General features: G+C 37.1%; 2 protein-coding genes across 8 annotated transcripts; one reads left to right on the forward strand and one right to left on the reverse strand.

The window, feature by feature from the left end:
* Positions 1-894: 894 nt before the first annotated feature.
* On the forward strand, positions 895-8,951 carry rbbp8 (retinoblastoma binding protein 8). 7 transcript variants are annotated; one of them, XM_061757735.1, is made up of 20 exons: positions 1,302-1,460; positions 1,539-1,608; positions 2,019-2,119; positions 2,290-2,332; positions 2,470-2,565; positions 2,795-2,886; positions 3,064-3,133; positions 3,345-3,526; positions 3,623-3,712; positions 4,330-4,400; positions 4,490-4,551; positions 4,672-4,885; positions 5,811-5,946; positions 6,049-6,137; positions 7,440-7,536; positions 7,626-7,754; positions 8,105-8,147; positions 8,314-8,401; positions 8,491-8,632; positions 8,710-8,951. In XM_061757735.1, exons 2-20 carry the CDS (start codon positions 1,586-1,588, stop codon positions 8,805-8,807), a joined length of 1,866 nt encoding a protein of 621 aa, XP_061613719.1. In that variant the 5' UTR covers positions 1,302-1,460; positions 1,539-1,585; the 3' UTR covers positions 8,808-8,951. The 7 variants fall into 7 exon arrangements, with proteins under 7 accessions (XP_061613716.1, XP_061613717.1, XP_061613723.1 ...); XM_061757737.1 differs by having other exon boundaries at positions 1,304-1,460; positions 1,539-1,588; XM_061757738.1 differs by having other exon boundaries at positions 1,304-1,460; positions 1,539-1,555.
* Positions 8,952-8,991: 40 nt separating this feature from the next.
* On the reverse strand, positions 8,992-14,938 carry LOC133469986 (transmembrane protein 241). The gene is made up of 15 exons (XM_061757740.1): positions 14,703-14,938; positions 13,608-13,654; positions 13,374-13,451; positions 13,200-13,281; positions 13,033-13,110; positions 11,418-11,443; positions 11,292-11,343; positions 11,164-11,212; positions 11,017-11,062; positions 10,901-10,936; positions 10,767-10,801; positions 10,604-10,673; positions 9,967-10,060; positions 9,811-9,875; positions 8,992-9,313 (listed from the first exon to the last, which is right to left on the reverse strand). Exons 1-15 carry the CDS (start codon positions 14,772-14,774, stop codon positions 9,253-9,255), a joined length of 891 nt encoding a protein of 296 aa, XP_061613724.1. The 5' UTR covers positions 14,775-14,938; the 3' UTR covers positions 8,992-9,252.
* Between the last annotated feature and the right edge of the window lie 63 nt (positions 14,939-15,001).

The raw sequence follows: 15,001 nt of genomic DNA on the forward strand, positions 1-15,001 counted from the left end.
CACGTTGCATACCGTTGTGGCCTGTTGTGTCATCAAAAACAACTGTTTGAATTTCACAACAGCTAAGGGAGAGGAATTCATGCAGTATAGCGAAATTAAACAAAGGAGAATGAGAACTATACAAAGGAAAACAGATGAGAAAGGAATAAAGTGGTGATAAAATTCTGGGAATTACATGATGTCTAATGTAGGACAGATAGAAAAATCGAAATATGTCAGAAACTTGGAGTAATTATAAAACCAGTATTGAGAGACCAAAAGACTGGAACAATCTGGAAAATGTATGAACTTGAATGAAGAAAATTAGGTGGTTATAAGGTTAAATAAGTAACAAAACAGATGATATATAGTATCTTGTTAGCTGTGAGTCTGGAAAAACCTTTTAAGATGACAGAGGATGTGGTGGGCAGGCTAAAAAAGGATATGTGTATGTCAAAAGAGTGGGGAAATGCCTAAAACAATGAATATTGAGTACTGTATAATTAAAATAATAATAATTCAACACTGCAAGTATGAAAAGGTTTGTTCATGTAGCATCATACTAAAAGGAAGACACAGGAGGTGTGGTGGTGAATGGGGAATGGAGGGGCACATAGTATTGCTTATAGAGTGGGGGAGGAAAACTTCTGCAGAAATATACAAGTCAAAGTTGGAGGAAACATGCAGAGGCAGTAGTTATTTCAGCGAAGTAATAAATACGAGTAGGAATGGGTAAAGAACTATTGCAAAGTAAAAGAAGATTGTAAGGAAAACTTTCTATATTTCATCTTTGAAGTAATTTTATTTTATATGAAAATGAAACGTTTGTAAACTAAAGCGGTAATCATTAGTAATCGATAGGTGGCAGTAATGCACGGTTACTGTTTGCCATTAAATACAAGAAGAAGGAAAAAAAGGACACTTAATCAAACACTTTAGATTATATAATGGATTTCTGCAATGAGACACTGACTTTTTGGTTGTGTTTGTATTTCACCCCCTGGCGATTGAATTTGTATGTTCTGTGTTTCTAAAAAAAAAAAAAAAAAAAGCACGAGACTTCATCAGCATGAACAGATAAGAATAGACACTAGATACGCTAGCGTGCTGTAGCAGCTGGCTAAAGCGTTTTACCGAATATTTGTAAAAAGAGCAGAAATAAAAAACAAGGAAAATCAATTTTCACCTATTAAAGGTTATTCTCTGTTCCCTTGTTGTGGTTGGAAGGCGTTGTGTGCAAACTGTATGCAGCACAGTGGGCACGCATCCTTATTGCCCCCACTAGCTTAGCGTAGCCGTATGCACGCGGCTGAAAGGAGAGTTACTCTACGAATTATTCATATCTATGCGGAATACGTAATTCAGCGCGCGGATTTGGAATTTATTAGTTTTTTTTGACCTCCTCCATTACGTTCTTGAACATTTTCATACATTTGAAATGCTAATTTCCCTGCATTCATCACCGTCTCGTATTCGTCAGCGTAAGTAGCAGTTGTATAACAAGTTTGGCGTTCTACTAGTTGTCATTTAATCATTGTAATTGTCATTTTTGTCAACAGGACAACAAAAGCGGGTGGTACTGTACTTATGACTAATTCATTGGTTAATGGTGTGTGTCTGGCTTGTTGGGTATGTGTCGCTGTTTTTCTTGGGGGGGGGAAATTGACAGTGGAGTTAGCGGTTGAGCTAATTCGTTTTGTTCTTCGTCATAACTTGGCATATTTGATGAACTTGTGTGTCGTCTTCAAACACACACTTAAGGAGTATTGTACAGTACATGTCAAGATAACCAATGAAACGCAGAAACAAATGCCACGGCGCAAACAATGCCATGTAAAAGTACTGCCAGTACTACTACTATTATCAGTTTTTTTTTTTTTAACTCTACCAGAGATGGAAACATTACTCACACTCTTTACTGAAGTAGAACTACTTGTTTAAAAATATTACCGATATAATAGTACCGATTAAACTCATTATTGAATTAAAAAAAGTATTAATTATTTTTTTCCCACTGTCTTGTCTCCTCTGGCTTGTAGGGAACTGAGGATGAGCAGCCCTGCAAACACACCCAAACCAGCTGACCCCTTTCACACTTTATGGATGCAACTACGGGAATGCCAACAAAAAGGACTTCAAGGTAATACATCTTTGCAATGTCAAAAATCTTCGTTCTTGACCTCATGCGAATGCATAAATCATGTTTAATCCATACTTTAGGTCTGTAATGTGAATTTAAGATGTATGATGGCCATGGTAGATGTTTTCATGTTTTGGGTGTTGCGCTATAAACTTGATCTCTCCTTTAAGAACTTGAGGAAAAAGTGTGCAAGTTGAAAAACGAACGCCGTCTGTGAGTATGCTACCTTTTTAAAGAATAACTGTATCACAATTAAAAGATTTTATATTGTCACATTAAGATGAGATTATTTTGTCTTAATTCAGATTGAACAACACCAAACTGACTGTTATTATATTTGTTCATCACAGAGATGCAGAGAGTCTTCAACTGTTTTATACACATAACCAGGAGCTGAAAGAACAAATCAAAACTCTACAGGATGCCAGTAGTCTCTTGGAGGACAGGTAACTCCAAAGACTGCTAACATTTATGCTTCCTGTTTTAAGGAAGCTTACACATCCCATGTTAAGACTGTATGCGATTATATATGAAGTGTATGTGCAAGAGAGAGAGGTGTGGATTTTGTCAGAATTAATTTTAAGAAGTCAATTTCAAAAGAATACAGAAATCTCAGTAGTGTCATTGTATTGTCAGTGTAATTTGAAGACTAACTACATTTTATTACGCTTTAAGGATGCAAACAAAAGAATGCGATCGATGTGCAATCTTGGAGGAAAACTTGAAAAAATGCCAAGACCACAGCGAGCGGATCCTCACCAAACTGAGTGAGCGTTTGTGTGTATATTTGCAGTTTCTAACTCGAGTTCTTGCTTTTCACTTGTAAAATAAATCACACCAATGCAAAAATGTATTACATTTTGCACCAAATGTTATATTTTTCTATACAATACTGTCTTATCTCATTGCTCATTGTTGACTGTGTGTGTGTGTTTTCTCAATAGAGTATGAAAGAAAGCGCCTGGAGGACGAAAACCGCAAACTTCACACTGAGCTGCAAATATTACAGATGTGGTGAGTGCGTCTCAGCCAGCTTTCTATGTTTTTTAATCATTGTTTGTAGGTGAAGACTAATTTCGTATGATTATTCACACTTAAAGAAATCATTGCAGACATGCTTGTTTATGTTCTGCTTTTGGCTGTTTAGTGAAGGGTTTTTAGTTGTAAGCTCCAAGTTTCAGCTCCCTAACTGAGCCCTGTAGGTGTGTGATATTGTTATTATTAGCTCCGAACCGCAGGTGGCCCTCTCCCCAAAACATGAAGATGGCGTCATCCCAGACTCGCCAGTCCTGGCCAGCTCGCTTCCCGTAGCAAACAAACTGAAGAAACGTAAATACATGGACAACAGCAAACATGTTCACTATGCAGAGGAGCCGTCAATCAAGTTCAACAGATCACTTTTCAAAGGTCACTTTCAAACGTCAATATTTGCACTCTGAACAAGCTATCTCATGTGGTAGCTGTAAAATGAGGGTTACGTCTTGTAATTTGTGTTCTTTTCAGATAAAGAATCAAGTGACACTACAAAAAACACTAAAAGAACACAAGTGCTTGTTCATAACACATGTGAAATGGAAACATCCCAGATTTTTGGTAAGATTTGAAGTGGCATTCTTGGAAGTTACAGTAATGTAATTATTTGTGTGACGACCATACCTTTTATGTTTTTGTTTTTCTTATTTACTGTTTGTACTTGTAGCTTCTTTAATAGAATTTTGCACCCAATCATCTGAACAATCTATCAGCATTCCTTTTTAAATCTGTTAATATAAAGTTTTTTTCTTTTAGGAAATGTTCTGGTATCCCCCTTGGACAATGATGCTCTAGAGTGTTATTTAAAGCGAAACATTTATTTTACATTTCCATTAGGGATGGGTATAAGTGCTGAATTGATTAATCAATTCTTTGGAATTGGTTGTCGATTGATCGGGTCTTGAAACATTTGAGACAAAATTGAATGCCCTACTTGGTGGTAACCAGCAGGGGCGCTGTTGATTCATTCATTCATTTTCCGTACCGCTTATCCCCACAACACACTGGCATTAAAATATGATTTTAAAACATTCAGTCTCCCATCCTATTGAAATCTAAAAAAAAAAAAACAATCCCACACAATCGCTAATCCAATGCATTGAATGTTAATTGCATAGAAAATCAAGGAAATGTCTAACTGTGGGTTGATGCTGAAATTGATGTCTGTCTAATGTCAGGAGAGGAGGAGATTGGAGGAGAAGTGATAGCAGAAACATGTGGCCTTGAACTTGTCAACACATCTCACATGGTGGGTTGTGTTCATGCTCTAGCCTTCATAATTATATATACAGTATGTGTTCAAGTCCTTTTCTCTAATATTTCTGATTATTTTCTCAGAAAAAAGCAGCTGCAGGTCAGCGTTACAGCTCAAAATTGCCCTTGTCTAATGTTTGTCTAAAGTAAGTAAATGTCTAAAGTAAGTAAATGTCTACTATACAGTAAACAAGAAGAGAATATATCAAGCATTATTGTTTTAACAACCTCTATAATTCAAACTGTATTTGTGTCCCGGTGTGAAGGCCTCGTCGTATCTCTTCACCGTCCACACCCATCTACAGTCCAGACTCGACCACAGCAAAGTCAACATGTCTTCGTCCTCACGGTGAAAAGTTGAATGATATTGACTCTCTTGTGAAAGTACAATCGAAGAAGGGAGATGATGATGATCCAAACGGGCTGGAGGAGGGCAAAACGTGCGACTATGGAAATGGGAAGAAATTGGACACCAAAGTGGTGAGTGAGATTTTTTTTTCCCCATCCATTTTCTACAATGCTTATCTTCACTTGGGTCGCGGGTATGCTGGATCCTATCCCAGCTAACTGCGAGCAGGAGGCGGGGTACACCCTAAACTGGTTGCTAGCCAATTTTATTTTTTATTTTTTTTAATATATAATTCTACAACCACCCCAAAAACTGATCAACTTCATAACTAGGCCTCAAGTCTAGCGAGCGACTGATTATCGACGCCGATATTCAGCATTTTGACCCACACTTTTTTTTTTTCTTTCTTATTTGACGGCCGATAAGAGATCAATTTAAAACTGGGTAAACTACAGGGAACTATTTGTTTATTTAAATTTTCAGTTAACTTTATAAGAGATGCTGCTGACCCTGAGACCTGCCTACCCTTGTTGTTTTAACTTAAAACGAAGATCAGTGAAAGATTAATATTTTAGTAATACTTAAATTTTGGACGACCAGTTCAGGGTGTACCCTGCCTCTTGCCCGGGGTACACCCTGATAAGATAGCTGGGATAGGCTCCAGTACGCCCGTGACCCTGGTGAGGATAAGCGGTACAGAAAATGGATGGATGGATGACATTTTTATTTACTGTGATAACTTTACGGAGCTCTGCATTAAACTTCATAAGATGTGCTACTAATCCTGGGAGCTTCCTGCACTATTTGTTAGAGTTTTAAAACAAATATGTCTAAGATTTAAAAAAACACTTTGCAAATCTGCATGCATAAAGGCTGTTATGTTGAGTGTTGGATTATTATTCAAGATTTTTACGGCAATATTTTCCCTTTTACAGCAAATTAATATCTGCTCCAAATATCGGTTATCGGCCTCCTTGCCTGCTAATAATCAGTATCGGGCCTGAAAAAAGCATGTGTCTACCTATACTTCAGTCTGGTTTTAAAATCTCTTCACAGGTTCTCAACCAAACACCAGGTGTTGACTGTGGAAGTCCCGCTTTCAAGAAGCCTGACATGGGACCAAAAGCTCACCACAAACAAAAGCACCTTCAGTTCCACAATGCTTCACACAAACGAGCTCATCCAGATGATGGTAAGCTTACTTTGCCGTTGTTGACTATGGTCACCTTTGCACATCATTAGTGTCCCTAAGATCGGTACATTCCAATTGATTGTGCTAATTTTGTTCTTTCAGCAGTAAGGAAGCAAAGAGTGGAGAACATGTGGAGCATTGACCCTGCGTTTGCTCTTTCGATGTATGAAAGTGAGCAAGGTGCAGATGAGGTACAATACAGTCACATGACTTACAATATGCACTACAGGACACTGAGGAAGCCTCTGGGACATCTGGGCCTGTGTCTAATAATCCCCTTTTGCTCAGTTTTAGCTCAAGAGTGATTCCACTCAGTAACCAATTCTGAGAAAAACTCAAACACTTGACCCCATTGCTCGGTATAACTTGCATTCAGCACACTCAGCTGCCTCCCAACATGGTTAAAAAAACAAAAAAAACAGACCAAATATTAATTTATATTAATCTAAAGTAATCTCTTACCTCAAATTATTTGTTTTATAATTTAATGTAGAAGCTGTTGACTGACCCTAATAAATCAATATATCAGTTGCAATCTCCTACAAATATCCTGCAACATTGATTACTTGCATTTAAATTAATATGCTAGGTCGGATATGTAATCACATCTCTTCAGCCCTTAAAATTATCCTCCCACATTCCAAAAACATGCATGTTTGGTTAATGCAACACGCTAAATTGCCCATAGGTGTGAATGGGAGTTTGAATGGTTGTTTTTGCTTGGCTCTTCTAAAAATCATGTCTCCCCACCGGAAAATCATAGAATTTTGGGTGTGGCTTTTAAGAATTTCATCACAGCTGCTTTTAGCACTAGGATTCTTTATGAATACTTCCCCTGAACTCTAATTGTGCTTTTCCACCAAGCAGTACATTTACACTGTAAATTAATTTGTAGGTTACACACACAATTCGTGTTAACTTGTGAAAGGTTAACAAAATAGAAGTTATTCACTGAGAAAATTGTAACTTGTTAAATATAATCACAGTGTTCCCCTGTATACTTTCTGATTTCACCTTTTTGCAGATATTTTTTTAACCTATCGTCTGTTATTCACTGAAAATTCACATTTGCTGTTTTTGTGGTCAGGTCAAAGCTCTGTATAATGTAAAACTGCTTTAGCACCATCTAGGTGCCAAAGAACTATGTTGACGTGTGTTGTTAATTTAGACAAAAGTAGCGCTTTGCTGCCAGCTATTGGCATCTTGGTGCCAAGGAACTTTGTTGAAGTGAGTTGAGGAGCTTCATTTAGACAGAGGTGATGCTTTTTTACCATTTTGTGGCATCTATAGTCATCTACAAACCTTTTTTTAGGAGGGGCATCAATTACTTGTGGATTTTTGTCGTTTACAGTAGGGTTCAATCCCTATCCTCTGTACGTTAATTTTTCTTGCAATATCATTCAGTGTTTTCTGGGATTATATGTAAAAATATGCTAAATGATTTAATACATATCTCTTACATAAGTTGTTTCTGTGTTTACAAACACGAACAGAACTTTGAAGAATTACTTGATACCGACTACACTTTGATCAGTCACAGCTTGCCCCAAGGTCATGTTGAAGAAGATCAGCACGAACACAGTGTGTCAGGTGAAGCACTCTAATCCCGTTCCCGACCTGTCCAACATTTATTGTCAAAGCCAGACGTGTTAAAATGACTCCAGTATTTTCTGACCAAGGAATTGGTGACAAGGCGAACGACAGTCTGGATCGATTGTTTGACACTACTGCCCATGAGGAGTACATATCTTACAACAGTTCAAAAGTTGCCAATCATCCCTCTGAGGATGATGATGAGGAGGAAGATGGTACATAGTTTGACAATATACAGTACAATCACCACCAGCCACAACATTAAGTGCAACCAAACAAGTATCAACATTTCAACAATGTTGATTTTATTTTTTTTTAATGAGTGTGCGCATCATTTTGGTTGTCATATGCTGTGGTGTCTCTCCAACAATAATGAACATATTGTTCAATGATTTAAGAGATAAGTGGGTCAATCAAAATTCATCACTTGTAAAAAAAAAAAAAAATTCATGCAGCTCTTGTATTGGATATCTGCCGAATGTTGTGTTTGGTCTGGGGAATGTATCATGTGAACAGTTTGTATGACAACAATAAAAAAATTGTCTTTATGCTTCTCTCCAATTAGAACAAGAGTCTCCAGAAAACTCTCCACCAGTGCGCAAAATGCAGTGAGGAATTTATTCTGCGGCTGTTTCATGCTAAGTTTCCAAGACAATGAGATTTTCTAAAATTTTTGCTTCGATCAGTTTGACTGTAGTTATAGTTATCAACCGTCATCTTTTGTTTCACACTGGTAGTTTAAAGGATCATAGATTAAGTTTCTCTCTTGATTAGACACCCAACGTTTGCACATGTGGCAGTGGTCCGCAAGAAAGACGAGAGAAGAAAACTGAAAGGCACCACTTGCAAAGAATGTGAAGTTGTATGTCTTTTGCTGTGCGATGTATACACAGAATTGAATGTGTTCTTTCAAATATCAACTTTCTTTGTGTTTGACTCTCCCTCTGCCAGTATTACACCCATCTCCCAGAGGAGGAGAAACAGAGGAAGTTGTCCGAATGCTCTCGGCACCGCCATCGCTTCATTCCTCCCAGCACTCCGGAGAACTTCTGGGAAGTCGGATTCCCATCAACTCAGACATGCATCGAAAGAGGTCTCAAACTGCTTTCCTGTTCATGTTCATGAAAGTTTAAAAACATGAAAAGGTGACTTTGCTCTCCGTTTGCATAGGTTATATAAAGGAGGAGAAGATCCCACAGTCTCGTTTAAGGAGAAAACAGCCTTTCACTGCTCTCTTCTCTCCAAAGAGTAGCCAGCAGGAGAGCTAAGCACAAAACTAGTTGGTGTGTCAAAACTGCACCAAGGAACTCAATGTAGTTCTCGTTTTGTATGTACAGTACATTGACCGTATCATTAATAATGATACTCTTTACCTACCCCCCTGTGTCACTTGATGTACCTATAAAGTTGGGACAGGCTGAATAAATAAAAAATGCCAAGTGAAATGAAATGTCAATGCAGATTTTTTTTCTTTTATTTAATTTAAAAAAAAAAAAAAAGGTTTGGGTGTACATTAAGGATCGTAACAGTAGTGGCTTTTTATCCCTTAGTCTCCCCTAAAATAAGAGTACAAAATAGACAATATGTAAACAAATGTTATTTGGTCTGTAGTTTATCAGAGCAACATTAAGTGAAAAATATTAAAATACACCAAAGAAGAACATTTGTTTAGGAAGTGCAGGTAGGTATGTGGTCCATCCTGAAGTGCTGACATTATTGTGTTTCTCTCTCAAAATACACCAGCAAAGCCTCGCTCACGTGACTGACTGCCATACTGCAACCAGACCAATAAATGACATTAGTAGAAAAAAGACAAAAAATACTCTTTGCTGCAATATTTGAAAACAGTAATTACCAAATACAGCAGTGATTCCCCAAATTTCACTGAATTTGTCAATTTTTTTCTATTAATTACAAAATATATATCTATGCCAATGATGTACAGTATATGAACCTGTGTCCACTGGTTGTCGCCGTATACCAAGTCATGGCTTCCTGTGTTTATATCAGTTTTGTGTTCAAGCAAACATATCCAGATGTCACTGAGTAAATTTGTGAGTAAAATGGGACGAGATCATTCAGTATTCATACTTTCTGACATTTTTGTTTGGTTGTGTAATGTGAAAATTTCCTCTGAAAATGGGTGCCTTAGCTCAATAAAGGTTGGGAAACACTGCAATATAACTATATATATATATATATATATATATATATATATATATATATATATATATATATATATATAACTAAACCACTACACTTGCAACTTACCAAATTATAGATGGAGTATTCATGTCCATATAGAAAATGAGAGGTGACAGGAACATGGCAGTGACCTGGAACAAATAGTACATTGGACATTGAGTAGAACTATTTTGTGTCTTTGTACAAATGAAGAAAATTTGTATTATTTCTTTGTTTTTTTACCTTGGACATAAAAATCCACACTGCAAAGTGCTGAAGGGACAAGCCACTTTTTAGTTTGACTGTGGCCAAAAGCAACAAAAAACCCAGCAAGGCACTGTGAAAAGACAATGCAATCAATGTGCGATTAATACAGTTATCAATTTATCCTTCTTTTTGATTAAGTCTCAGGCCAATTACTATCCATTTACATTCACCATACTGTATTACCAGTGCAAGAAAACAGCAAAGCTCTTATTTTGGCTGTAATTAATGTTTTAAATACATAACTTAATGTATTAAAATTACAACATTTATTATGATGGTTGTAGTTTGTAGTGATATAAAACTGCACTGCACCATAATATCTTATTTGGCTTATATAAGGGGTCAAAATACTGAACTCTCACAAAAACTTGCTGTCACTCTAACAAGTAGCTGAACGGAAGAATTCACAATAGGTGTTTGATCCATGAATTGACCAATACATTTCCTGGTTGAGTAAGAATTGGTATTTAAACAGTCCTCTATTTAATCTCATCAGACTGCAACTGTACCTAATGTTAAAAGTGAGTGTTTTCTGAAATATTCCAACCAATAACCTTCTCTTATCTGTTACATTGTAGGTGTAAGTAGACGTTAGCGGTGGTGGTGGGTTCACCTGGCACAGCAGCCGCCATGGAAGGAGTAGGACTGAAGAGAGGGGAACTCCAAGGCACTTGTGAGGTCACCTGTGGGGGAACAAAGGTCAAAGTAACACTTCGCATTGCCACTGTACAACTTAGACGAAGACATTCAAGGGAACTCACAACAATAATTCTCACCTGTTGGGTGGGCGGCCATTGCCAGCAGCAGAACGCTGTTACAAAAAAAAAAAAGTTCTATTTAGTCTCTGACTTTGTTATTATAATAAATACATTATACATTATAATAATTATTCTACATGGTTTGTTCTTACCTGAACAGGTAGTTAACACATTGCTGCTCAATGTCGCTATGCCAGAAAAGTTACATGAAAAGTGAGTAATTAATTTGAATATTGCTTCTATTGCAATCAAATGTGCTCACCCTTACCTCAAATTACTAGATTTGTAGTGAACTTGAAACACTCTGTAAGCACCTGAAAATGCAAAAAAACAAACAAAACAAAAAAAAACAGTAAAAGTAATTGACAAAAGTGACGCTAAAAAGTCAGTGCAGTACTTATAATTCAAAACTTACCAACACAGACTAGATGAGCAATGGCCCACATGTAACCGGTGAAATCAAACTACGATGTGTACAATCACATTGATTAACTTTACAAATAATCATCATGTGTGTCTGTATATCAAAAAGAAAATGAATACCTGGGGATCATAGGCAGGAAGGTTGATGGCTGAAAGCAGCACGAGACATATGCTAACAGAGGAAGAAAGAGATAATAGGGTTCTTATTTTCATGTAGCAAAAAATACCACAAAATAAATCACAAACCTGATAAATTTCAGCCATTCAATTTTCTGTAATAAGGAAGAGAAACAAAATTGTCCATCAAAAGAAATTTTTGAGGTTCATACGATAGCCTACATTCATCATGAGACTATCCGGTGACTTTAAAGCAGCGATATATACTTATTTTATCTCATATATTTCATATAATTGAGCATTTCTGTCTTTGTCATAGAAACACACCCCACACCACCACTAGGATTCACACTAACACATTGTTTAGAGTTGTGTGTACTAATGCTGATTTAGTGATAATGTTGCTGCATGATTAGGGAGAGGATGACAATTCCACGACATGATTGATGTCAGGAGTTCTATCAGCATTAAGAACATTCAAATTGGTTGGACTAATCAAACCATTCTCCGTCCAATTTAATTTGGATTTGTTAAGAACCAACTAAATTTACTTGAATACAATATTGTGTAACCAGATTACAGGGAAATAACACTTCACAGGCGGCACGGTGAACGACTGGTTTGAGTGTCTGCCACACAGTTCTGAGGACCGGTGTTCAATCCCCGGCCCCGCCTGTGTGGAGTTTGCATGTTCCCCCCGTGCCTGCGTGGGTTTTCTCCGGGCACTCCGGTTTCCTCCCACATCCCAAAAACATGCATGGTAGGTTAATCGAAGACTCTAAATTGCCCGTAGGTGTGAATGTGAGTGCGTATGGTTGTTTGTTTGTATGTGCCCTGCGATTGGCTGGCAACCAGTTGAGGGTGTACCCCGCCTCCTGCCCGAAGATAGCTGGGATAGGCTGCAGCACTCCCGCGACCCTTGTGAGGATAAGCGGCTCAGAAAATGGATGGATGGATGGATAACACTTCACAACAATCGGGGAAGCCCTGGAATAACAGCATTTTTTGTTGTAACTTTAACCATCCTGTTGGGTTTGTTTCTGTTCATGAGTCTATTTGACTTGCTCTAAATTAGAATTACACAATGCAAATGTAATGTTTTAAACATTAGTTTTAAGGGGGGGGGGGGGCAGCAGAATATATTTAATTTAATATTTCTTTTTCTTTCTATATTTTTAAACGGGTCACTTTCAACCTCAACATAACAGGAGGATCTTTGTCTTGGTGCTTAAGAGTGTTGTAGTTACTTTGAGCTTTACTGTAGTTTCATTTATGGGTGAGTTACATTTATACAACTCTGGGGGGAGGACTCTTGGGAGAAACAACAACAACAAAAAAAGAACTAAAACAAGTCATGTACTGTGTGGACTCTTGTTATTCAACAAAATCTCTTCCGGGAGGCATTAGATTTTGGATTTATTTGTTTTCTGGATTAATTTGGTACACTAAAGATTGGCTAATGATTGTCTTGCTTTTTTTGGTCCATTTCTATATTCTATAATGTTGTCATGATAATAATGATAATAAACAGTTTCGATATTGCGAAACTACTCTAGTTCTGAGAGTCCACTGTATTCCTGAACTGTGGATCAGTTTGAAAGTAAATTACACTTAACAACTGTAGCGAAAGCCCTGGAGCCAAAAAAACAACAAAAAAACAAGTTTTCCTTCCAGTATCTTTCAGGAGTGGCTTGTTTGCATTTAGAAGTAGTGTGTAAAAACAACATCTAGGGCATACTCTTACTTCTCTATGAACAGCCTTCAAGATGACATAGCTAACAACATGAGAGGAGTTTTGCAGAGTGAAGAAGAAAGGAATCTCCTGTAAGGAGAAAGAAATGTGATGTTATTCAATCAATCACTACATATAGTACATTCGAAGCCCCAGTGTAAAGCGAGCATGTGACTCACGAGGCGTGATAGAGCTCTGGAGCCCGCATAAATGTTTCCTACAAACAGGAGGGAGCCTGGAAGCCAGGCGAAGGCAGCAGATCTGAAAGTCAGTATTGAAATGGATCAAACATGCTGGCCTCTTAAAGTGTATGTAGTTTAATATATGTAAATGGACTTGTTACAGTAGTGTACCTGGAGATGCGGCTCATTTCTACCCATCCCAGCTTGCCAGAGAGCAGGAGCAGGAGCGCCCCAATAAATGTCTGCCATCTTGGACAGAGACACGGAGGGAGTTAGCACTTTCTGTACTGTCAAACCTGGATTTTGCATTCAGACCCTTTTGAAAACATCTGCAGTGACTTTGTGATCAATTATTGCATCCATGTTTAAAGACAATAAAATGCCATGCTTAACTATACGACTCACCCTTGAAATAAGGTTGGATAGGTGAATTTCATTACAGACAGGACAAACTGAAAAAAGAGATCCATGTGATTACATTTAAACACATAGTAAAAAGGCACTAAAAACACTATGTCAGTAAATTAAAAGATATTTATAAAATGTCAAATATGAAAAGAGAAATAATTAAGGAGGCCCTTAGATTGGACTCTGATGTGCTGCTGTGATAGTAATGGTCCTAAACAGTGAAAATACAGTATAAATATGACAATTACTGAACTTGTGATATTTTAAGTTTACTACCATGGAAAGAAAACAAAACTCGATGTTTAAATATATATAGTCTTAAACAGTTTTTAAATATAACACCAGATTTGAGAAAATAGCCACATTTACCAACGACACTTGCACAGTACAATATGATCCTATACAAAAGCTGTAACACATTCTGCTTTTAAAAAAAATGCTCGACTTTATCACTTTTCTTCCTTCAATGTATTTTGTTCACTTTATTTACTGAAGTGATAAGGAAGAATTATTAGAAACAACTCCGCATATGAGCTCTGCAAACTAAAACAACAATAATGAACGCGGGTTCTAATACATCACGGACAGTGTCGATTTTTAAAAATCATTTTAATGTATTACTTATCTATTTTTTTGATACATCTCTTGTGTTCAATGATTTTATTATAATTAGCTTTCACAAGTGTAAATAAAGAAGTGTCCTGTGGCTGTAGTTCCTGCAGTGATTTACCAAAATAAAAGTTAGGCTGTGTTTACCTGGCGCATGATTCTTTTTTTTTTTTTTTTTTTTTCCCCCATCATTATTACTATTATTATAAAGGATCCTAAATCGTGTTAAAATCGTTAAAGACGCGGGTGGTTGGGTTTTTCTTTAAAAAAAAAAAAAATAAAACAATAAAGCCAAATTCTCACACTGGCATCTGTACAGGTACTGTACGAGGAAGTGCAAACTGTTCAGTTTAATCTGCCCGTTCAGGAAAAAAGTCAGGTAAACTGAATGTTGCTCAAAACAACTTTTATTTAACCAACTGAGATCTAATATTAAAAACTCATCGTTTAAATATACAAACGCGATATTTGACAGACACTCACCTTATTCATGAAATACGACACAATGAAAAAGAAACTAAAGGCGAGGCCGCTGAAATTTCTTTTCCACTGCATTTTGACCTGCTAAAACGCAGCATGACTTCTGCGCGAACACTAATGCAATAATATCATGAGTCCGTTTTCAAACTACTTTACTGACATTTCACAATCGGAAACTTTGCTGTTCGACGACACGTCAAGACGTCGCTAAACGAAGATCGTGTATTAAGGGAAGACAACGTGCTGCGCTGCATGGTGAGAAACACTTTACGGCCGGAAGATAAATAAATTGCTGTCACATC

This window comes from Phyllopteryx taeniolatus, chromosome 20 (assembly GCF_024500385.1).
Source record: "Phyllopteryx taeniolatus isolate TA_2022b chromosome 20, UOR_Ptae_1.2, whole genome shotgun sequence".
In the NCBI taxonomy this organism is placed as follows: domain Eukaryota; kingdom Metazoa; phylum Chordata; class Actinopteri; order Syngnathiformes; family Syngnathidae; genus Phyllopteryx; species Phyllopteryx taeniolatus.

Excerpts from the sequence above, each read along its gene's own strand:
- LOC133469986 (XM_061757740.1), bottom strand. The coding sequence starts at position 14,774 with ATGCAGTGGAAAAGAAATTTCAGCGGCCTCGCCTTTAGTTTCTTTTTC. Across the intron at positions 11,444-13,032 it reads TGAAGGCTGTTCATAGAGAA|AAAATTGAATGGCTGAAATT; the intron begins GTAAGAGTATGC and ends TCCTTATTACAG. Across the intron at positions 9,314-9,810 it reads AATACTCCATCTATAATTTG|TATGGCAGTCAGTCACGTGA; the intron begins GTAAGTTGCAAG and ends GTCTGGTTGCAG.
- rbbp8 (XM_061757732.1), top strand. The coding sequence starts at position 927 with ATGGATTTCTGCAATGAGACACTGACTTTTTGGTTGTGTTTGTATTTC. Across the intron at positions 7,537-7,625 it reads GCACGAACACAGTGTGTCAG|GAATTGGTGACAAGGCGAAC; the intron begins GTGAAGCACTCT and ends TTTCTGACCAAG. Across the intron at positions 8,148-8,313 it reads CCACCAGTGCGCAAAATGCA|ACACCCAACGTTTGCACATG; the intron begins GTGAGGAATTTA and ends TCTCTTGATTAG.